This window comes from Ischnura elegans, chromosome 6 (assembly GCF_921293095.1).
Source record: "Ischnura elegans chromosome 6, ioIscEleg1.1, whole genome shotgun sequence".
Classification (NCBI taxonomy): domain Eukaryota; kingdom Metazoa; phylum Arthropoda; class Insecta; order Odonata; family Coenagrionidae; genus Ischnura; species Ischnura elegans.
The window spans coordinates 90,196,345-90,219,832 of NC_060251.1; the positions used below are offsets into that span (position 1 = coordinate 90,196,345).

General features: G+C 38.7%; 2 protein-coding genes across 3 annotated transcripts; both read right to left on the minus strand.

Annotated features, from left to right (window-relative positions):
* Window positions 1–929: 929 nt before the first annotated feature.
* LOC124161150 (dehydrogenase/reductase SDR family member 12-like) lies at window positions 930–23,488 on the minus strand. Its single transcript, XM_046537387.1, has 8 exons — window positions 23,287–23,488; window positions 23,003–23,085; window positions 21,427–21,560; window positions 19,466–19,561; window positions 17,586–17,710; window positions 14,406–14,541; window positions 12,628–12,847; window positions 930–1,314 (listed from the first exon to the last, which is right to left on the minus strand). Exons 1-8 carry the CDS (start codon window positions 23,346–23,348, stop codon window positions 1,193–1,195), a joined length of 978 nt encoding a protein of 325 aa, XP_046393343.1. The 5' UTR covers window positions 23,349–23,488; the 3' UTR covers window positions 930–1,192.
* On the minus strand, window positions 2,630–6,746 carry LOC124161149. Of its 2 annotated transcripts, XM_046537386.1 has the most exons (3): window positions 5,313–6,746; window positions 4,886–5,197; window positions 2,630–4,814 (listed from the first exon to the last, which is right to left on the minus strand). In XM_046537386.1, the coding sequence occupies exons 2-3, from the start codon at window positions 5,189–5,191 to the stop codon at window positions 2,676–2,678; spliced, it is 2,445 nt and encodes an 814-aa protein (XP_046393342.1). In that variant the 5' UTR covers window positions 5,192–5,197; window positions 5,313–6,746; the 3' UTR covers window positions 2,630–2,675. The 2 variants fall into 2 exon arrangements, with proteins under 2 accessions (XP_046393342.1, XP_046393340.1); XM_046537384.1 differs by having other exon boundaries at window positions 4,886–6,746.

A 23,488-nucleotide genomic window follows, 5' to 3' on the forward strand; every position in this document is an offset into this window, starting at 1 on the left:
CCATCAAAGGCATGTAGAAGTGGTGGTGAAAATGCCAACAGAGACAAAAGACTTCATTTTCCTAAGAAATGTATGTTAGACCACATGTTAAAACGAACTGCCAGAATGGAGAATATTTCCTCTATGCTTCTTGGATTATTCCAATGGTCCAAATGCACCTAAAATCTATGTAGATATTGGGTATTGTGAGCCTTCAAGGACCCAAACCAATACGTGGAACTTTACATGCTACAGTGCCCTTAGTAGAAAAAAACCCACCAAGTTGGGAGTAGGACCTGTGGCCCAAAGAGGTTAGCTGGTAAGAGTTTCACCCTGCTACCATCCAGGGTTCGCCTCACCTTAAAAACTGCAACACTAATCGCAACTGCAAGAAACAATAGGGGAAACTTAAGGAAAATCTCTGACTGTTGTAAGTTAGGAAGTTATCTAATATCTCTCCAAATATGATAAAATATATTTTCATGGTGTTAAGGCCTGGTTACACGATACATTAACACGTACGGGTTTATGTCTAAATGTATGAACACATGAATGAACACGAAAATGTACCGTGTAACCACTCAACTTGTGCGAATGCATGCACAGAAAATAGAACCTGTTCTAATTTGGCTCATGCATTCGTACATTCACGCAAACGTACATTAACTTGTACGTGTTAATGTACCGTGTAACCAGGCCTTTAGACAGTGGAAATGCTTCAAGAGAGTGGAATATGAAGTAAACTTCAAAATCCTATCTTAAAAGGCAGGTAAATAATTTGTGGTATTCACAGCATTATGGATTGAACTAAAGTGTTGCCATCACCCAACCCTCACTGTATTTGCATGCACAACATGAAACCACTTGGGCACAGCTGAATCTATTGTACCATTACTATTCATACACATACAGAGCCCTTCTGAGGTCCTTCGAAGAAAAAAACATTTCAATAGTTTTAACAAAGTTTAATCCATTTGGTGCATGATCACAGATAAGTACAAAAGATAATAAAATCTTAGATAAATAAGCCATTAGTAAAAATTCCATGTAAACTTTAACACGATGGACATTAAAAAATGTAGTTGCATAAGTATAAAAATAGACAGCAAGTGTCACATTCTACTAAATGTTAAAGCCACCACCTGTAAAGAAAATGCTTTGTGACAGAATATTCATTTCCATAATAAAAATATGGTAAAAGGCAATTTGTACTTTAGGTCTTCACTCCATCAAATTTTTCAAATAGGTCATTCATTTGTTTCATGAAGCTTTCTTTCTCTGCATCAGTTGATTTGGTCCAAGCAAGAGGAAGGTGAGTAGCGACAGGAGCACGATCTGGAAAAAAATACATAAATTAGAGAATAACGAAAACCATACATATTGATTGCTTTACACAACAACTCTCCTATATAGGTACCTAAGCAGGTCCAAATAAAACTACCAACACTATGATAATGACAGAGATAAGCACACTAATTATTATTACTATAGTATTCAACCGGTCAAGATAGGTTTACATGGAACATTTTGCCAGTCACCCCAGCACGTCATCCCTCCAACTATGAGATCCCTCTTCAATGCACTATAAGGTCCACCACCTTTCATCCTATTTAAAAATCCAATTCACTTCCTTCCCCTCCCACCTTTACCCAATATTCTTCACACTAACCCCTCAAAAGTCATCCCATCCTAACCCTAGGTTGGGACAAGATCTCAATTTCCTCCCATCCTGACTTTTCCTGACTTTTTCCTGACCAAAATCTTGATATATCCTGACTTTTTCTAGCGTTCGCCATAAGTTTTAACGCATGAAGAAAGATGTCATAAGAGGTCATATACAAGGAAATAGCTCAAAATATGCAACACTTCAGTATTTTTTAATTGTAATATCAGAAAAACTTACAAGAAATGTTACTACTGTACAGTACTACACGTTAGGTACTTTGGTACTTTCCAAACAAAATATGGCCACTGTGGACTAGCAATCATTGTGACTTAATCATTAGTCAAAACAGTAAAAAAAACAAGGTGAACAAAACAATCACAATTTACTTATTTTAAGTACACTTCACACATAATAATAGTTCTTTCATAGTGACTTTCCAAACAAAAAATGGCCACTGTGGACTAGCAATCACTGTGACTTAATCATTAGTCAAAACAGTAAAAAAAAAACAAGGTGAACAAAAAAATCACTATTTCCTTATTTTAAGTACACTTCACAAATTATCATAGTTCTTTCATAGTGACTTTCCAAACAAAATATGGCCACCGTGGACTAGCAATCATTGTGACTTAATCATTAGTCAAAACCGTAAAAAACAAGGTGAACAAAACAATCACAATTTACTTATTTTAAGTACACTTCACACATAATAATAGTTCTTTCATAGTGACTTTCCAAACAAAAAATGGCCACTGTGGACTAGCAATCACTGTGACTTAATCATTAGTCAAAACAGTAAAAAAAACAAGGTGAACAAAAAAATCACTATTTCCTCATTTTAAGTACACTTCACAAATTATCATAGTTCTTTCATATTGACTTTCCAAACAAAATATGGCCACTTTGGACTAGCAATCACTGTGACTTAATCATTAGTCAAAACAGTAAAAAAAACTTGGTGAACAAAAAAATCACTATTAATTTAAAGTGCACTTCACAAATTGTCTAAGTTAGAAACTCCATTGTTAAGTTAGAAAGTACCAGTCAACTTTTTTATTTCTTCATCAATGGCATCAGCCTCCTTCTGGCTTGATGCTAACACTTTCATCTTTTTGGCTTGAAGCTCCTTAACTTCAGTTCCAATCATCTTCTCATGGGTCCTTTTTTTTTCGACCTCAGCGTCCTCAGATCGGCGCTGCTTCTTTGCTTCTTCATACTCGGAGCGCGCGTGCCGAAATCTGTTGATCATTTCAGCAGATATTTTTATGTTTTCTACGCCACCAGCAGCGTTGACTGAGTCGTACACTTGGCGCTGAGCCACCAAAGACATATCTAATTGGTTCTCTACTATTATCTCCTTATTGATGGAGAAGCCACGCTCGATGAAAGCTTGGCCATGGCTTATGATCAGAGCCATTTTAATCACTTTCACTAAACCATCTGAGCACTTATAATGATCCCAGATACCTCTCCAGAAATGATCTAGTCTCTGCCTCTGACGATCATATTCTTGACAGGCGTTAGCAAATACTTGTTTGTCACAGAGCACCTTAAAGTCAGACAAAATAGTGTCGCACTCACTTGCAGGAAGCCAATTGCGGCTGTGCAGTTGTTCCAAGAAGCCGTTCAGTCGAGTAGAAACGGCAGTTTTGGAATGTGAAATCAGTTCTGGGTCACAAAAAGTTATGGCTCTGCAGAGTTTGTAATTCAAGGGAGCCTTTTCAAGAATTTTACTAACCATAGCCTTCAGCAGGAGCACACACTCCTCCTTGAACTTCAGCATTTCTGGAGTAGATACTTGTACTTTTTTGAGAGCGTCCTTTACAGAAAAACTAAAATTGAAGTTCTTCACAGGAATCAGATTGTCTTCATTGGTAATGTCAACTTTACATACATCTGACTTTCGATTTACATAATCATTCTTGACAAAATGTCTAAGCAGGTTCGACACTAAGTTCGACAGGTCCGTGTGCAAGAACGGCGCCATTGGGTCATTGGTTTGATAAGTAGTCAAGAATGGCTCAACAAGTCTTGCAACATATGAGAAGAAGGCTAACTTAGGCCCCAACATCTTATCTTCAACAGCTTTTGCAACATACAAGAAGCCGGCAGATTTTATTTTATCCTCTTCAGGTCCAGTTCTCACTTTTTCAATAAAAGTTTTTACGTTTGGCAATATTTTGATGCAATTATCGGCACCAGGTGCATTATTCAACCACCTCACTGCACAATACTTATTTGGGAAAGTAGTAGAGCCTGTCCACTCTGTATACTTACTGCGACGGGCAGGCACATTCTTAAATATATTGTATAAGGCCCTGAGAAACATGACAATATTCCAGCCACACTTACTAACCCCCTCTTTGAAGGAATTATGAACTACGTGCAAACCACAGGACCCCATGAGCAGCAGCAGTGGCTCATCCTCACCAAACTCTGTTTTCATATAAATCTGGAGATCTTTCAGGAACTTGACATTAACATTCGGGCCATCCATGCCAACCATAAGCACATGAGACTGCACACTTCTAGGAATTGCTGTGCAGTATGCCGATATGAGATCAGTCGCCCTTGAGCGACCCAGGAACACTGAATCATAATATTTCGTCACCGTTTCATTTTGATCATCACACCAAAATTTAATGGCAAGATCCATTTGAGTCTTCTGGCTACACTTATTGAGACTCTCGTCAAATAAAACTACCACAAAATCCAGTTTGGTTAACTTAGATGTGATAACATCATGGAAATGTGGGGCTAAACCATGTACAAGTGAATAGGCGATTTTGTTCCGACCCAATTCCATTTTTGCAGCAATCATACTATCTGGGAACATTGTGGGAAATAACTGCACTGCCTTGCCCCCAGAAGACAAAGAAGTATGGCTCGTTACACAATAGATACACCACAAAATCTCAGCTTTGGTAGTATCTTGCTTCATTAACCAGGTGTTAAGACCTTGCAAACCAGCAGTCTTCGGGACGGCGATAACTTCGTTGGTACATCGCGCACATGGGCATGAACATGTGCAGGCAGGTGAAGCTGGTGTGGGGTCATCGGGATCGTCCCGAGGGTCTTCTGCAGTCCCACCCGATGCTGAGGAACCAGGTGCCGCCGCCGTGGGGTTCACCGACGCGGATGTAGAGGTAGAGGGAGTTGCTGTAGTCACCTACAAAAATCAGGCTGGGGTAGAGAACCAGAAAACCCCGAAGATTTTACAAATAACTCACCATCACTTACCTTCTTAGCGGAAGGCAAACAAAATATCTTGATCCCGTAACAGCTCTTCTTGTTCTCGACGGCAGTATTGTGGTGGGTTGATGACAGGTGTTTAGTCAGGGCACCGCGACCCATGTTGCCGAGTTGATTCGTCTTGCAGCACACCGAGCAGTAGAAAGATGTTGGTTTTCCTTCTGGCAATCCATGCTTTAATGCAGTCGAAGTCTTTGGTGAGAAGCAGCTGAAATGAAGCTCCTTTGACCAATCCTCGTTCCAATACGTCTGCTTTCCCCCGACCATGACTAGAGACGAAATGGGCCTCAGCATTCGGGTCTGAAAATAATACAATCTCATTTTGAACTACAGCACCATTAAGTTTCAATGAATAGTCGAATGGAGTGGATAAAATAACACGACAGTGAGTTTGCTAATATTCGTGACAGCCTACCTTCAATGAAGAAAACGCAACCTCCGCTGCTCTCCAGGCACACCGACTCGTCCGGACTCGTCACCGTCGCACTGTTATTGTTGACCCGCCGCGGGCGTAGACCCGGGGAGCGCGTGGGATGGCGGGGGGTGTGGGGGGAAAGGCGCGGAAAAGGAGCGACCGTGGAGCCAAGGTTTAGAGCCTAAGGTTGCCTCACTCGCTTCTGCGCATGAGCCTACCAAGCCGCTACTATGTCACAGACGACCCAATGCAACTTTGCTATTGCATTGTCGTATGGTAGTACAGAATTCATTTAAGGTTCCTGAGACGCTGCGTCGCCATGCGTTCAACACAATGTAGTCAATATTTCCTGCGCTTTCTCCGTTAATGGTCTCAGTAGTCCACAAATGATAAAATGACTTTTTGTGGAAGAAGAGCGCGTTACACTGCCGTGTATGCCGGCCTCCCGCTATACAGTGGCGACGTGCTCAAACTGTCAGAAACGAAGAAAGCTGGACGAAACGTCTCATACTACACGTGGGCACTTGAATTTAGGAATCCTTTTATTTCATGGATATACAAATCGGCACCAACAACCTCTTAATACCCCTCACACGTTAAAAAAATATCGCTGAAAGTGAATCGGTCAAAATTAATATGTATATATACCAAAGAAGTGATGTACAAGATTTGCGATGCTCCTATCACATGTGATAAGCTAGATTTTTTTCCACTTTTGAGATAAATTACCTAACATACTTATTCGTGCAAAGACAATTATGTTTTTACATCATCAACCCGAAAGGCATGACCTCCACTGTATCCCCATTGTAAGAAATCATTCAACCTCATTTCTAGACGTGAGACTAAAAACTAGTTGTAATTTTATTATTTTGTACGCCATTAAATAATACAGAGCAATTTTCCAGGCAATGGCTGAGCAGAATAACCCATAACATGTGATAATTGAAGTTCAAAAATATTTTAGCGCATTAAAAATATTTCTCAGGCATCACGGGAAAGATCGTAAATCGCATGATAGAAACCTATATTTTTTATGGTAATTATTCCTTCACTCGAACAAGCTATAAATTGGTAGTCTTGCTAAACTTCTAAGGTAAATTAGGATAAACCGTTTCAATTTTTTTTCTTTTCACGTCATATGTACTTGCAACTGTATTGAATCAGAACCTCTTCCAAGTGAAGGATTCTTTTTACTTTTGAGATTTTAGCCTGGTTATCCGATCAAAAGTCATTAATTCAGGTATTGATACTTTGCTCCAGATTTATTGGTAATCTTCATTGCGTTCAGACTTTATACTTTTCTCTATTCTCAATTATCAACTAATTTTTCCAGAGCATGATAATGAACGACAAGACGCATGGTGAGAAAATAGCGTTTTGCAATGACATGGTCATCCTTAGTGAAAAGCATATGCATATATGTGTTTTAGTTTTATTTTGCTGATAGCATACCTGACGGGTGATCGAGAGGAGCTTTAAAAGTAGGCATATGAATTCAATTATAGTGCATCTGAATTAGCAATCGGTAATTTCAAAATTTATTTTATAATCAATGATCGTTATTTTTAAGTGACTCACATTGCTGAATGTTTTCTAGAAATTTTCTAAAAATGCTTTGACTCTTCTGAATTCTCTCTGAGCTCAATATTGAAGTTGGTTCCTTTTCAATAGTCTAAATTATTTGCTAAACGTTTGCCTAATTGGAACCGCTGCAGCAAGCGATGTAAAATTTCAACCCTTTTCACTTTTTGCACTCGTCACATGTTTATTTTATTTTTTGATTACTCCAAAGGATTTCATGCATGCATGCATGCATGAGAGGGTTAAGAGTGTCTAAAGGCCGTTTTACACGGTACACGGAATTGCGCAGTCTGACGTACGTGCGAAGGCGCAATCAAAATTGCGTCGTGTAAAGCGGTGAATTGCTAGAACACATGCGAGAACCTTGCCATGCAGCGGCAGGCAGAGCGACGCCAGCACTCCTTGCTTCGGCGGTGAAGGCGGCAGCCCAGTTCGGCACGGGTTAGCACGAGGGGAAGGGAGGCGGTGAGACAGCGCGGCGCGGGCGTTCTCGGCTCATCTTGCGGCTGTCGCTTGCCGCCAGTGCGGCGTGCGGTGGCCGGCGGCACAGCAAAAGGCACACAATCCGATCCATCCTGACTCTTCGGGCGCTCATCCTGACGATTTCCTGATTTTCCTGACCAAAACTTTTTTTCCTGACTATTTCCTGACTTTCCTGACTTTCCTGACTTGTCCCAACCTAGTAACCTACCTATCTATTTTAAAGCTGCCTCTCCTCACCCAGCACTTCCTCGTTTCTCCTCCTCTCCATACACTTCACCTTCTCCATTCTTCTCCACACCCACATCTCGACCACCTCCAGTCTTCTCTCATCCTCTTTCCTAAGTGTCATTTTTCGCACTGTATTGCGTTACAACTCTCAAACAGAGGGTTTAAATGAAACATGGTTGAACCTTGAATAGCCATTATCTTAGCTACACAAGGTGCAAAATTTTTACTTTTAAGAGAATTAGAGTTAGTGAGAATGCCCTCCAAGAATTACTTGCATCATCAGTTGTCACGCAATCATTGAAGTCGAATTCAAGAAGTGATAGATAAGACAGTCCCTTTTGACTTATGAACCGCTCAGCACCATTATATCATATCTAATACAAAAAGTGTTCGGTATTTTGACCACATGAGGAATGCAAAACATTACGTGAAGACAAATCATGTGGTTTGTCAGTCGAGAGTCTCGGCGCTGCATTTGAGGAAGAGTGCCGATGGGGAAGCACTACCCAATAGATTCCATCTACTCTTGCTAAAGTAGTACATAAAACTAAATGAATATTCTTATTTAATGAGCACATATTCAAAGAGGAGAGATTTTTAGTGGCTCTTAAGCTTTTACTTTTCATCCATCACTTGCAGTCGTAATGGCAGTTTTTCAGTTTGTTAAATTGCTTGCTTAAAACAAGTGATCTAAACACCAGAAAATCTAAATTTCAGAATATCCCAGGTCTCCTATACTCCAAATCCTCCAAAGTATGATATTTGGAGGAGGTAACTGACAGCTGAGGTCATTTTCGCCATGAGGTGAGGATACTGAGGGAATGGTTTATAGAAACCCAGAGTCTGCATTGGCCAGCTAGTAGTGAAAGGTATCTTGGTGACAACCTGATGTCTCGTATTTCATACAGATTGTTGCACTAGAAGTTCCCTTTACACTTCCACAAACACTCAAGCAAGGATAGGGCCATCTCTGAAAAGTTTCTGCCATTGCCAGGACTTGAACCAGGGCCCACAGGGTTTAAAGCCAACACATTAGTACCCACCACTGGTATGATCCCACTGGATTCAAATCTTCCCTAGTATTATCGTAAAAATTATTAACATAGCCCCAGCGCACAGGTATCAGTGAAATTTTGCTTCCCAATAGGAGGACGAGAGAACATTGGAGGAATTCAAGATGTGGGTAAGGAGAAGAATGGAGAAGGTGAAATGGACAGAGTGGAGGAGAAACCACGAAGTGCTGGACATGGTGGGTGAGGTTAGGCAACTTATAGATGAGATACGGAGGATACAGAAGGTATGGCTGGGAGGAGTACTTATCGGGGAGGGGATGTTGAAAATGTTGTTAGAGGGTAGAATGTTAGGGAAATGAGGGAGGGGAAGGAAAAGAATAGGATTTTTAGATAGATTGAAAGGGAGTAGGTCTTACAGTGAACTGAAGAAGGCAGGGCTGGAAGGAAAGGGAGGCTTCCAAATTACTTCTGTAGTACTCCATGGAAACCTACCTTAATCGGCAAAATACCATGATAAAATAAATAAAAAATGGGGTCAATTTCCCTCATGTTTTCTTCAATAATTCTCATTTTGCCAATCACCAATATCGGTTTTCCTGCAGGTGCTAAATGAATTGCCTGAAAACTCCTGTTAATGAGCCAACTGTTTTCAAAAATTGGCTTCTCTGGAATCTTTTAGCAACACCGCTACGAAATATTTCTAGCGTTACAGCCCAGCATTTAGAGCCAGAAATCATAACAATTAAACCAATTGCAGCCTGGAAGCATAGCTGTCCTGAATGATAAGGTTTTCATGCTCACTTTCCGAAAAGCCTCACATATGAAACTGCCTCACTTATGAAACATTTTTTTTGCAGCCACCGAAATATTCATAAGCAAGGTTGAACTGTATGCAACATTAATATTTACCATCCATAAATCATAATTATCACATTCTTCTTACTCCTGACATGCTTTGATATGACATAAACTTGCAACTCATTAAAGAGACATGAGAAGCATTGCACAGCTATATTTAAAATACCAGCGACACATTTACCAAGGCAGATGATTTCATTTACAACATGAATTTTGTCTCCCCAAACAACACTGAATTAACAGCATAATGGATCATATGCAAAGCTTCGAAACATTGATAAACTTAAGGTATAAGCACATATTATTGAAGGAAATCAATGAAATGGGTATTATATTTTCATTCATAAGTAATTGACATGAATTATAAACGTAGTCAAAGATATAATAACCTGAGGGCATCTTGACCCTTATAAGCCCATCCTCTTCAACCTGGTTCGTGCAAAGAATGCCAGGGATTTTTGATTAATTTGTGCTATTTAAATCAGAGCGGTATACAAATTTGAAACTGAATGTTTTGAAGCTTTTATTATTATTTATTAGCAACTTCAATACTGACTTTATCGACACGTATGTTCACTTAACCGTTTTCTCTTCTATACAACTTGGATTACAATTTAATTTCAACAGCTTTTGAAAAACACGCTTTTGATGCATTGGTCCATGGCATTCTTCCCACATAAGCCCCCGTAAGCCCTATAGATAGGCTGGCTGACACTTAAAGGGTCAGAATTGTCCACTCATGCAACCATCCAGAGTTCAAAAGTTAAACTCAGAAGAACACTGCCTTCACGCCCCTGCGTTTATGTTTCCCCTTGATTCAACCTTATCCTTCAAGTCTTAATGATTCCTCGACCCCCAAAAATGCATATTATTAACGCTTACAAAATTTGAAATGGCCCATAATTAACCTGAAGCCATATTAACCATTTCCTGCCTGTGCCTACAGTAGGAAAATATTTTCGTGCCACGAGTAGCATGAGAATATTTCAAACATTTCTTCGCTCTTTTTTGGGGGGTGAGTTGCCTGGGTATTTTCGTCCCTCAGATTTGAGACCCAGCTCAACGAGTGCCTGTCCCTTGCCTCGGCCACTGGACTACACCCTCCAACCCAATCATAGCACAAATCCACGGTCAACTTATTGTGTTACCAGTAGGGATGGTCTGATCCGATTCCTCGGATCCAAATATCCACGGATATTGCCCTTCATTGGATAATTTGGATCCAACTTTGCTGAAAGCATCGGAACTGTATCTAAAATTTTAAATTTATGCTTCAGTGAATGCAACGTCCCATACAAGGGAGTGGAAAGAATTCTGATCCTACCTTCCCATGTGCTGTTACACTGCGATGCTTGTCCCACCATTCCAAAACCATTTTGTTTAAAAGCTCTCATAGGGGTTGAGCAACAAAATTTCAGCTGCGGGAAATTTTTTCAGCGAAATACGGCAGGCACATAGTGTGACTCTTAGAAAGAGATTAAACGACCATCGGGAGAATCTCAATGCCATCGAATAACAACCATGTCAAAAGTGACTACGTTGCAAATAAAAAAAACACTCTCGCCTCCCATCACCCCATGCCCCTGATTTTTTTCCTTTCCAAGACCTTAGAGTCCATTAATCATTATCTTTGAAGAAAAATATCAAGTTACATGAGAACAATGGAAGCGTGTTTCACCCGTATCTAATCTCACCTACTGACCTTTTTTATCTAACCTGCTTCAATTCTCCATTTCTAAAGAACAAATGCTAGGAGAGTGACTTACTGGACCCAAAGATTTCTCGATAGTTTTCGGCAATTGGATGACGTGCACGAGATTCAAAAAAGAATGAGACCAAATGCATTGCATTTCTAACACATTTAGGTTCTTTTAAGCTCAAATTCATTGAAACAAAGTTTTTTTTAGCTAGATATGTCTTTCCTTGTGTAGAAACATTTTTATCGAAATAAAGAGAACCAAGTGCGTGCACTGTGACATGAAACTATTGTGAGGAAGTGCAGAGTCCACCTCACCACAACAGAAGCATTTGCGGGCAAAACATAAGTCAGCATGCGATTTGTTTACCTGGAGATTGAAACCTATTTTCATTTCAAAACGCAAGCATATCAGTTTAGATCCTGAGTGGGTATAGATTTTATCGTTTTTTAAAATAATTTGAAACCCTATAAAAATGATTTTTAATCAGTAAAATATTAAAATGTTCAAGTAAATTTAAAAAGCATTCCTTTGATTGTATGTACCCAGAAGAAACTTGAGTAATTAATTTGTTTTATAGCAGGAATTTGAAATGCATTTGGACTTGAAAATATCCGAAGATCTGGCTCCGAAATCAAGGATCCGAACTGGAACCGGGTCAAAAAAAATCCTGGATCCATCCGTTCCTAGTTACCAGTGTTTTTTTTCAACCAAACATTGTATTTGATTTTCAAGAATTTACTCTTCTAGAAGATATACTAATATTTTTTTATGCATTGTGAAATTTTAAACAGGTTTATAGTGTTAATAAACACAAAGGTAGTAAATACACGTTAATAAGGCTTTAAGTCCAGAAGTCCGTTATTTTCAACCCTAAATTTTTGTTTAAAAATTGCTTATGCACAGAACAAAATGATGAATCCATTTCAAAGTATAAAAATTGTATTATGCACAACATATATCTCTGAATAACTATTGACAATTCAATCACCTCACAATGGATTCCTGCAGTGAGGTTGATCATAAATGAGTGGGAAGGTCGGGATTAATTGCTGAGGAGTGGCCTTGCTAAGCTGGGTCACAGGCCAGGCCTGAATGCATCTGACAATTGCTACCTCAGCAGTCACTTCTGTTCCCTCCCATCAGCCAGAGCCGACGTCCGGTCGTTTGTATTGAAAAATCCTCAACAGCTATACCTGACATCAGGTCTTCTACACATGAAAATGTCCCTCATCTCCACCCAACATCCAGCATAAAAGGGTTAATTCAATGGGGAGAATGTTTAGAAAGAAGTCTCAAATAAGCTACAATTCTGTACTGCAGAGTAAAACCGAATTCCTGACTCAACTTAGTATTCATTCTGCTGATTTTCTAGGGCTAATTCCAGATAGATTCAGTTTGAGCTGAGAAAAATCAAGTGAAAACTGAGAACTATCCCATATGATGACTCACCTTGGAAAAAGAGTCCACTGGGATGCTCTAAAGCTTTATCAGAGATGGCAAGCCACAAAGCAGTATCAGCTCCTTGTTCTGGAGTACGCAAGACATCCTTCATCTTCGCATGGAAGTCTGGCATTGCACTGCGGACTGCAGGGGTATCAGCCCAGCCTGGATGCATCACTGAGAAGTGCACTTCAGGATTCTCTTTGGCATACATTTCAGTGAGAGTAACCTGCAAAATTGAACATTGTCATCAGAAATGGAATATTGAATTTTTATTGGAGGATTGAACCAGTTAAGTGGTATGAATATTAAAACCTTTATATAATGAACCCCAATGCAGAGAAATTTTATTTATTAATTTATTTCCATGCCACCAAAATAAGCTCCACACGGTCTTTCAGGGTTATTAACATGTTATAAATTTAACATACACAAACAACCAAGCCCTCGATAGGGGTAACTTACCCAACCTCCCTAATTCAAAGTCATAGGACCCAGAACCTTAAAAACATAAATGAAAAAAATCCCTTAGCAAACCTCTCTACTTGAATAAACAGCAAAATGAAGCATGCACTTGGGCCCATGACAAGAAAAGAATTCCTCACTACATAAGAGACTTTTGTAAAAGAAATTTAGTAAATAACTACAAAGAGAAACATTACATTTTGCTTTACAGGTAATATTTTCAATTGATGTTGACATAATAAGCTGGGAGCAGGATACAACATAGTAATGGCTTTAAGCTTTTCTTCCCATTTCAACTTGATGGCATGAGATATGACATAACCTCATTGGCGATCTCAAGGTGGCTATAGTCACTCAGCTCCATCATGTCATCTTTGTGCCATTTCAAATAGATTTTTTAAACATGACGTGTGTGTGCAACGAATGCATGAAACCTTTGCTCTGCAAAAATTGCACACTGCATGTTTATCATCCAGTTCACAAATATGAAAATGTAGCCACACTTTGCTAGTCATTCTACTTCAATATGGCTACCCAATCCTGACACAACTGTCACACAGCATGAGAATATCAAACCCATGAGAATGGAACACCACAATTCCTTCATTCATTTTATGCACACGGTAGATTTTACTAATACTTCATAGCACTCATTGAAAACTTTAAACCAAACAAAGAATTCAGAATTACTTTAAAATTTGAATATGTAAAATGTAAGTTTCATCATGAAATGGAGAAAGCACCATAAAAGGAACAGCCAATCTCACAGGCATTTGAATGCACAAAATTCTTCTTTGTGTTTTCCTTGTGAATTCATTAGCATCATAAATATTCATGCTTACCACCAATAAGAAGTTTCTGCAAAAATAATAGGTATTTTAGGAATTGAACCAACCAAATCTGCAAGCCCAAACCATTTTCCAAGGCTTTAAAGAGAGTCATAGACGATCTATGCTGTGTATTTTAAATTAAAATAGTTGATTAGTTTGTGTCCTTGAATATTGAATGATGTAAAAAGCTTATCACTCACGTTAATTGGTGATTCAACAATTCATACATACCATCCCTACTTTTGTGCATTTTTCCTTAACACTTTCTTGGTTCTCTCTTCTTTGTCTAGGGACTCTAATAAGCTATTGAATAAGCTATTGGGGGTATAACCTTATAATTCCAGTTGATCAGACAGTTAAAATTTTGGATGGCCAACTCTACCTTAATTAATGATCATACTACTTGGCTATTATGATGATTGAATTTTCTTAAAATATTCTAGTTACTGCCACCCAAAGGGCTATTTGGAAAAAGTACAGGAAAAGAAATACCTGTTGTCTTTTTTGCTGAGAATAAGCAGTCGTTCCATCAAACGGTACCAATTTCTCCAATTGTATGTCATCATGGGCCAACTTCTGTAACAGCATTCCTCCTGATGCAACATTCACCACACGGGATTTTTCAGCCCTGAAACGAGGTAAATAATGCTTGCCTTGAAAAGGGAACAAAGGTAGTTGGACAGTGTCTTTGACATGAAAAATTATAAAGTGATTGGTACAGGTAAATATCTACATACCTAAGCCTCAATTTGGCACCACATTGGAAAGAAGAGAAGCATCATTATTCAAAACTGAACCGTTATCCAATCAAAGAAACTTTTCCTTGAATACAAATGATGAGATGTATGGGAAATTCAGCTCTAAAATTCTATGAAGGACTGCAAGACTAGATTGGATTAGCACAGGAGAAACTGAGCTTAACCCTTGAGATTTTAGCTGCCAGCCAGGGTAGAAGAGACCCCCTGTGTAGGAGGCACCCCTGCCATGAGGGCTGCTCTGATGGAATTAAGCCCCTCAGCAATTGTTATGGTGAGGGGAAGTACCCAAGTGCAAGATATACAGGTAGCAATAGAAATTTTGGGTAAATGCTGCAGTCTGCCTGCAAAACGTATAAAAAGGTTCCCACACTCTTAAGGGTTAAGAGTAGAGATGGGCCAAATAGTATATTTCTCGAATTCGAATATCGAATACGTATATGAACTTAATTTTTGTCCATATACCTCACTCGAATATTCAATGCTGCATTATTTAATATGCATTTTTCACCTTATTTCAAATACAAATTAAAATTAAAATAAAAAATGCTGAACACTGATGCAAGTTATTCTACTTCAATAAGACTTCCAAATCCTGATGCAACTGTCACCCACGATTACATCAAACCTGCACGCATGAAGCACTGCAATGCTTTTGTGTTTTCTTACATGCATATTGAAGATTATATAATTAGTATTGCTTTACTGCATTCTTTGAAAACCTAAAATTAAATATAAAATTGACAGTAAATTTAAAATTAGAATACGTAAACTTTGATCAGATATGATATGTAAAATTTTTTTCTTAACTCCCCATTTCCCGTAGGCCTCATTAACCCCACTCATCCCCTCTAAACCATATTCCTAGTTATGCCACTGTTGTACATGGATTTTAATATTTCTGGGTAGGATACCATGCGATTCTCTCACATTCAAAGTTTGCCTGATGATAGTAAAGAAGCACCTTTGCTGTCCCTGGCAGCTGTCCTCTCCTCACTCACCATGAGCAACTCTGTTGTTTCTAACCCTCTCATTCATGTCACCATCTCCACCCTATTTCAACATCCATATTTTGAAAACCTCAAGCCCACTTTGTCTCCTACCAATGTATCTACGCATCTTACAATGCAGTTCTCTCCAGTGGAGCAGTGAGGGGGATAACCCCCCTATTGTCCCCCATAGCTCAGAGGAATTTTTAAGTTTAATCCATTTTACTTAACTTTCAAACTGCCAGCCCATTTCAGGTGAAATGTGCGAAGACTGCCAAGACTATTTTCCGGAATTAGCAACATTTCAGATTAAAAGATTTTTCAGCTACTTAATATGGTGGTTTCCTATTATTTTTTTATTGCCTAAATTGAAAGATTATTACTCCTGGAGTGCGTATTTCACGCTTATAGATTTTTACATGACAATATCTATTTTTCGGGATTAAATGAAAAGTGAAAATTTTCAAGCACGCGAAAACGCAACGCGTATGTATGAATGCCGGGAAATCTCTCTGTGTGACGTATTTCTGGTTCCCGCTGCCGCCCTGTGAGGTGACCTTGAGGCGAGTTGAGTGCTGATACGACGCAGGCTGCTAGCAGGTAGCTGAGTACCCTGCTGGCTGGTAGCGCTTGGCTTAAATAAGGATTATTAATACCTTATCAAATGAAGAAAACTTTCCGACCTTAGCCAGTTTTAATAAGTGATTATTGAGACATGTTTCCCTGAGCTCTGCGCCTCATGTATGCATTGGTAACCTCAGACGATGTATAACTCATATCTTCTCTTATAGAAACTAGGTCCCTGTGACGTCACGTGGAGTGGCATCGCATGGGTGCCAATCTGGCCCTTTTCAAATGAGGATAAAAATGGACCATTGCCATTCGTCTAAACCGGTATTTCAAAAACCAAATAATTAGTATATTATGGATACAGTAATGGTGGGTAACAAATTGCAATCAATGCCTTTCGTTTTCTTTGATGAAGGAAACTACCCTATTTTATTTAATACATCTAAATTTTTTTCCCAATTCTTAAGATATATTAACATCTTATAACCATAGGCAGATTATGGGGGTTTACATAAATTACAGCCTTTGAAAAGCTCACAATCACAAAAAAAAGTGAAATAATTTGGGCCGATAAATCGGCCCCTGGCAGTTTTTGCTCAACTAGCGAGGGCCGATATATCGGCATGGTGGCAGTAAAAGGGTTGATTGGATTAATGTTACTGACAAAACAGTGTAAATATTAATAAATATCCCTCTGAAAGTTGTAAAACTCACCATTTTGAACCGTTTTATGTTTAAATTTTTCTGGGGTAGGGCCGCCCATTACCCTGGAGGGTATTCCAAGTCCTCCAGGCCTCCCAAGATTAGTTGCGCCTAAAACCCGCCTAGCCTTAATTCCTAGCTGCACTCCTGGCTCCCTCTATTAGACTCTTCAAATACCTTTGAAACACACACATGATATTCACAACTTATATCTTACCAACTCTTTCCTCTTTGAAACCACTTTCATAAGTGACGTTCTCCTCCTGTTAGCTGACAGGTCCGTTTCTTTCCAATTCTTTATCTACATAAATGTTTACAACCAGTTTAATTTCATTCAACCTTGATGACTACACAGTCAAAAGCCTGCCAATATGGCAAAGCATGGAAGGTACTAAGCTTTTTTCAGTGATGATGCCCCACAGAGCTGAGCCTGACCTATAATTTTTTCTCACTCATTTAAACAAGAAGTGTTTACACATGAAATTACCTAGCACCAAAAAGGTCACTAAATACATAGTTAGCCCTAAACTGCTTAGGCAGCTACTAAGAACTACTGATGATATTTTGAATTAAAATGAAAGGGCACATGAATGCATGTCCCAGCCAAATTTCAACAAACATCCCAAAATACACCAAAATTTCATTCATGCACCTACTTTTTCAAGAGCGGCAAAAGTTTCCTTGTAAGGATGTGAGTGCCTAGAGAATTGGTGGCAAAGTTTTTCTCCAGGCCATCAGCATCCACTTGTTTCTCATGAAGCATGCACCCAGCATTATTAACCTATAAGAGAAGAGATGCAATGGTTAACAGGCAATGTGGTACAAAATAAGGGCATGACAGCACACAAATACTAGAAGGCACAATATATATTTGGATTAGAAAAACAATTTCTGACACTCATCCACAGCTTAAACTGAACACTCAAAATTTGTGGTAGGTTGTCCTTGGAAAAGCAAAAGTTTCTGGAAAATAACACCCCCATGGTTGAGCAACTAGACTTGAATGAAGATTGCATACATCCTGTAGTGAGACCAGAAGCGGATACAGAAAAAACTCACGGGGGGTACAAAAGTATCTTCAGCTACCTTTCCTTTGTCGTACTGGTACAAATAATTAAGACACATGCAAATTTTAACAAAGTTTTACTTAAACTGATAATACGCATATACAAGACAATGCCATCTTAATATAAAAAGTTATTATTGTGGTTCTACAAAGTTAGGCAATGCGTGCGGCCCTACAAGGGGGGGCCGCAGGGGGTGCATACCCCCTGTGCCCCCCATATGTATTCGCCACTGAGTGAGACTGTGACAGTGAAATTAACCAAACATTGGACCAAAATAGTAAATCTAGAATGGTGAAATCATATGAAACTATTCAAAAGCATATATTTATAGAAGTTAAAATCGAATGGTAAGATTCCCAAATGACATCGTGAATCTGATTGATTTCATGAACATCACATAAGGGTTCAGGGCATTCTAAAATTTGGAACAGCTGTTTTAGAGTTTTCTTGAATACAATTTTAATGCCAGCAATAGCATTTAGATAAATAGTGATTTAATACATATGCAACTTGGATAAATTCAGAGTAAGAGGTGGCTGTCGTATTTCTCCCTTCATTTTCTTTCTCACTCAAAGTAAGCGTTTTCCCATTCTTTTTGTTTCCCACGTTCTCAACCACCCAGCCCCTTCTGCCACAGGGAGTGCTGGCACGTAAGGTAAGACTTGCTGTGAACGTGATCTTGCCATACACCCGATCCTTTAATGGAAGCGTTGACGAGAGGGAGGCGACGGCTCCTCAGGGCATGCGAATGAAGGCGTAGGTATGCGAATGTTTTACATATATTAAGTGTGATTGTTCCGACATGTGAGTTCTTCCTTTTTGTGTGAGACTTTCTCTATAGTCCTTTGGACACCGCCATGGCGAGACAGAGCCAAGATGACTTTTATCAACATATTAAAATCTTTCTTGATTGAAGCTTTCGCAGCTCATGATGATTAAAAATAAGTCACATACGGGTGTATGCCGCATAAGGGTGTATACCGGACGAACAGTCAAAACTCGGATAGAAGAACACAAGGGGGCCATTCGACTGGGTTACCCTTCAAAGTCAGCCGTAGCAGAGCACGAAGCCACCGGACATGCGATCGACTTCGAAAAATCAAGAGTCATCGCGAGGATAAAACATTTTAAAACCAGACTCATCCGCGAGGCCATAGAAATAAAGAAAAACAAGAACAACTACAATAGAGATACCGGATTAAGAATCAGCAATACATGGAACCCAGTCATCCGCAACATTTCGTTATCTTCCCCCTCCAGTCATAACTCCCCACCCCTCCCACCTGAAATATAATAAAGGCAGCAAAACCCCAATCCTAACAATATTCCCTTGAAAAAGTGACCAGCAGTCGGTCGCGAAAAGTCGAGGCTATCTCCATCACGACACGCGGCATACACCTGTATGTGACTTATTTTTAATCATATTAAAATCTTAATTTAGAGCACAAAATATTCAAGTAGGTACTCACCAAAACATGACAGTGATTGACAGTTTCTTGAAATTCATTAGCAAACTTCACAACATCTCTGGGAACTGAGAGGTCCAAAATATGAACATGAACATCCTGTAACCAAAATAAGACATCAATGTTATTCATTGAAATATGTATTGCTTGCATTTTATGCTGTATCGCCTAATTACAGCCAAGTATTCCATCAGAAATGGTGATGATTTTTAATGATTACCGGTCATGATTAAATTTGTGAGGTCAGATGTTAAATCAACATATTATTACCTACTTAAAAATGACATTTAAAGCCTCAAAAAATAAATTTTGACGTGAAATATTCATAGCATATCGATGGCTAAGTTCTAACAACACATCTCAAAAATAGCAACTTTTCAGGAGAGCAAAAAACTATTACATAGTTTCTTTTACTTGTATGCTGAAATTAATAACCAAAACTTCATACAACTGAAAAGCAGCATTCATTTGCAAACAAAAAGTTGTTTTTTGCTTGTATTTTATTTTTTTAAATGTCATTACACTTAGTTTAAATACCTGTCTCAAACCAGCCTAATTTGAGAGAAGTGTTGTTAGAACTTAACCATCGATATGAACTTCATGAGATCAAGAACATGTTCAAAAAAACTTTTGTATTATTTATCCAATTGGATTTTGTAAATCATCTCCTTACAGTTAGAGGTGAACCAAGGGGAGGAAGGTGCGGTGGAGGCCAAATTATAACACATGAATTCATTAGAAATACGGTGTTCATGAAAATCATTATTTTCCCCCCACAAATGAATGCCATACATTTAGGGATGGGAGGCCAGTTACTTTCCCTAGGAAACCTCAGTGAGTGAGGATTTTTGTTGGTCAGGCCCAAAGAATTACACTCTGATATGAACACTGGATTGCTCGGTTACTAGCCAGGCATTATTACTAGTCTACCAAGCTCTTCACAAGTTATAGAAGCACAGTAAAATTTCTCCAAATGGTCACCTCTATTTATTGAACACCCATTCAGGCTGTATTTTCTAGGGATGGATTAATTTTCTCCATCATCTCTATCACCTAAAACCTCCTCAATAGTATTATGTATCTCTTTTTAGGTAGCAAACACCATAAAAATACTTCTATGGCATCCCAAATATATATTAAATCCAAGGAAACAAGAGTAAGAAGAAGAGAATGAAGCCTAAAATAGCCATTCAAAAGTATTGTTATTCATTTTTGCACACATTTCGATGGCAGTTGGATTGGAAGTATCTTGTCCTCAGGGCTGGATGTTGAGCCCTGGAAATTGTCCAGTATATATAGAGGTCAATGACCAACAGCAATTTACCGATTAAATTCCCAGGAAAACTTGGGGTTTATAGGAGTGAATGAAGGATGGATATTTTTCTGTATTTGACAATACATAAGGAAAAGTAACAGCCAGCAAAAGGCTCAAAATTGTAAAAAGTTTGAATCAAGGCCTCGATAAATGATACATTAACATGCACGAGTTAATGTTGGATTGCATGAATGGTTTAGGTGGAACGGAACATGTACAAATGCATGAACCAAATTAGAACAGGTTCTATTTCCTATTCATGCGTTCGCTCAAGTTGCGTTGTTATATAATGCATTTTCGTAATCATTCACATTTTCATAGATTTAGACATTACCTCGTACATGTTAATGCATTGTGTAACCAGGTTTAGAAGGTAAAGCCCCTTAAGACAGAAAGTACTTCAGATGATTTTTCAAGCACTTAAAGTGAACTCTACTGAGTAAATGAGGATATGTACAATGAATAGAAATCAAAAATTACTTCGATTATATTAATTAGAGAAATAATCATTTATTATTTTAGGTGAAAGCCCTTACTTAGCAGCCACCCCTTCAAATAGAAACTTTTTCCAGGAAGAAGGAGTGGCCGTCTCAAAAGAAGTTTCACTGTGCAACAAAACTATTACTGTACATGTTAACCTGAACCTCACCTGGTTTCCTGATGCTTCAACTATCTCATTTTTAGCCGTCTCTGCATACTGACGATTTCTGCACACCATGTGTACAACTCCACCTTTTTTGGCTACTTCCAAGGCTACTGACTTCCCAATGCCACTGTTGGCACCTGTAGATACCAAAAATAAAACTCATGCTCAAGCGTAATTATGCAATGAAACACTCAAATAAATACGGACATTCTCTCCCAAGCTTTGGCTGTTAATTTCCAAGAATAATAATTTCCAAGAAGATTGGAAGGGAAGGCTGCTTCTACAGAATCAACGTAAAAGACAATATTTTCTGAATTAAGAAACATTATCATACAGACTTGAGTACCAAAAAGATAGCTAAAAATCACCATATACTAATCCAAATAAAGCTTGGCCATAGACAATTTTAAATTTTCACTAAAATATGAATTTACCACACTCTGAGTTTGGCCTTGGGCTGAAAACTCAGCATACCCAAATTTAGCTTAAAATATCCCAAAAAGATGCTTGGAAGAGAAAATTTTTTCATGATGGTTGCACGCCAATACCAATAATATATAGTTATAACGTAACTCCTCACATAAACAATCTTAGGCAATACTTTCTCAAATGGTGAAACTAGAACAAGCATTTCAAGTAACATTTCAGTCTAATGAGTACTAAAATCACAGCATTTAACTTATTTCCTCAACTCCAGCTAACGACAGAAGTTCCATAACATACACTTTAGTGACTAGTACAACACTCCCATGGTTTGCATGATGACGGCTGAACCGGAACCAGAGAACAAATGTTCTTCCAAATATTTGATAGTACATTATGATACTGGTAGAGGATTCTGGTTCAGAGCATGGGCGTACCCAGCGAGGAGCAGGAGGGGGCAGCTGCCCCCCTCCTTCCGCTAGAAGAAAAAATCGCTAATGTCTTTTAGGAAAATAATATATTTTCAAGTAAATAACTTTGAAAACTAATAAAGAGCTGTTACATTTTCCTTAAAATGTTGGTTTCATTCACCTTTTCTATGCTTAAATCTTACCTATAACTTGAGCAACCATGGCTTGTCCCACCCTCCCTAGTTTTGATCATGGGTACGCCCTTGGTTCAGAGATAATTCTTTGTATTTACGAAGTTACAAAACAACTATAACTTTAGTAACTGTTTTACCTTCAGCACTGTAATGGTCCCTGCAGTTTCTATGCATACAAATGCAGTCCCAGACGCATTTCATCAAACACAAATTTAAGCAGGGGCTCATACACGTGAAGTGAACATTACACGATACACAACAAAACTTACTTTGTAAACAGCACACGGGCGAATATTTAGCTTAGTAATGAACATGATATCTCTTTTACAATCTCAAAAAAGTTACTATTGAGTCTTACCCAAGAAATACGAAGGATGAACGAAAATAAATTAAATAAAGAAACATGCACAAGAGAAGGATCTACAACACAATGTATAACTACCATAAAAGGAGGAAATGATGAGAAGAAATCAACCCGGGTACAACGGAGGAAGAGTAATCGAAAACATCAAACCTCAGCCTTCAAACACACCATGTGACGCTGAAACACACCTGTTATGACGTACACCTTCCCCTTGCAGTCAACTTTTAAGTCATCTTCACGAAAATTCTTGGCAGCGGCTTCATATCCTAACCTGAAAATGCGTTATATGGTTACATAACAGGCGCAGCATTGTACTTTTGACCTTAGCAATGGATTCATCCATTAAAAAGATTCTGGCAGGGTACATGAGTTTACTGCTCTACTTCATCAAATACTCATCTTAAGATTCGCAGAGTCCACATGATAAGATGAGCAAAAAATATGAAAATACATCCAAAACAGGCAGAATTACCTTGTATATTCTCTTTTTCCCTTCAGGTACCAGACCATAAGACGGTAATAAGACGTCGACATTATTCCAGATTCGATCAGACACTGCACTTTCGGAGAGCTACCGTCCTTGTACGTCGACTGAATGTTATCTTCGAAGTCTGTCAACAGCTCCTTCACAATTTGACGATTTCATAGATTCCACACCTTCCGCAAAGACTTCT

What these genes read in the sequence shown, in the direction of transcription:
- LOC124161149 (XM_046537384.1), bottom strand. Translation starts at nt 5,218, where the DNA reads ATGAGATTGTATTATTTTCAGACCCGAATGCTGAGGCCCATTTCGTCT. An exon ending in GTTTGCCTTCCGCTAAGAAG is followed by an intron (nt 4,815 to 4,885) that starts GTAAGTGATGGT and finishes TGATTTTTGTAG; the next exon opens with GTGACTACAGCAACTCCCTC.
- LOC124161150 (XM_046537387.1), bottom strand. Translation starts at nt 23,348, where the DNA reads ATGTCGACGTCTTATTACCGTCTTATGGTCTGGTACCTGAAGGGAAAA. An exon ending in GGAAAAAGAGAATATACAAG is followed by an intron (nt 23,086 to 23,286) that starts GTAATTCTGCCT and finishes ACGCATTTTCAG; the next exon opens with GTTAGGATATGAAGCCGCTG. An exon ending in TCAATCACTGTCATGTTTTG is followed by an intron (nt 17,711 to 19,465) that starts GTGAGTACCTAC and finishes CTTCTCTTATAG; the next exon opens with GTTAATAATGCTGGGTGCAT.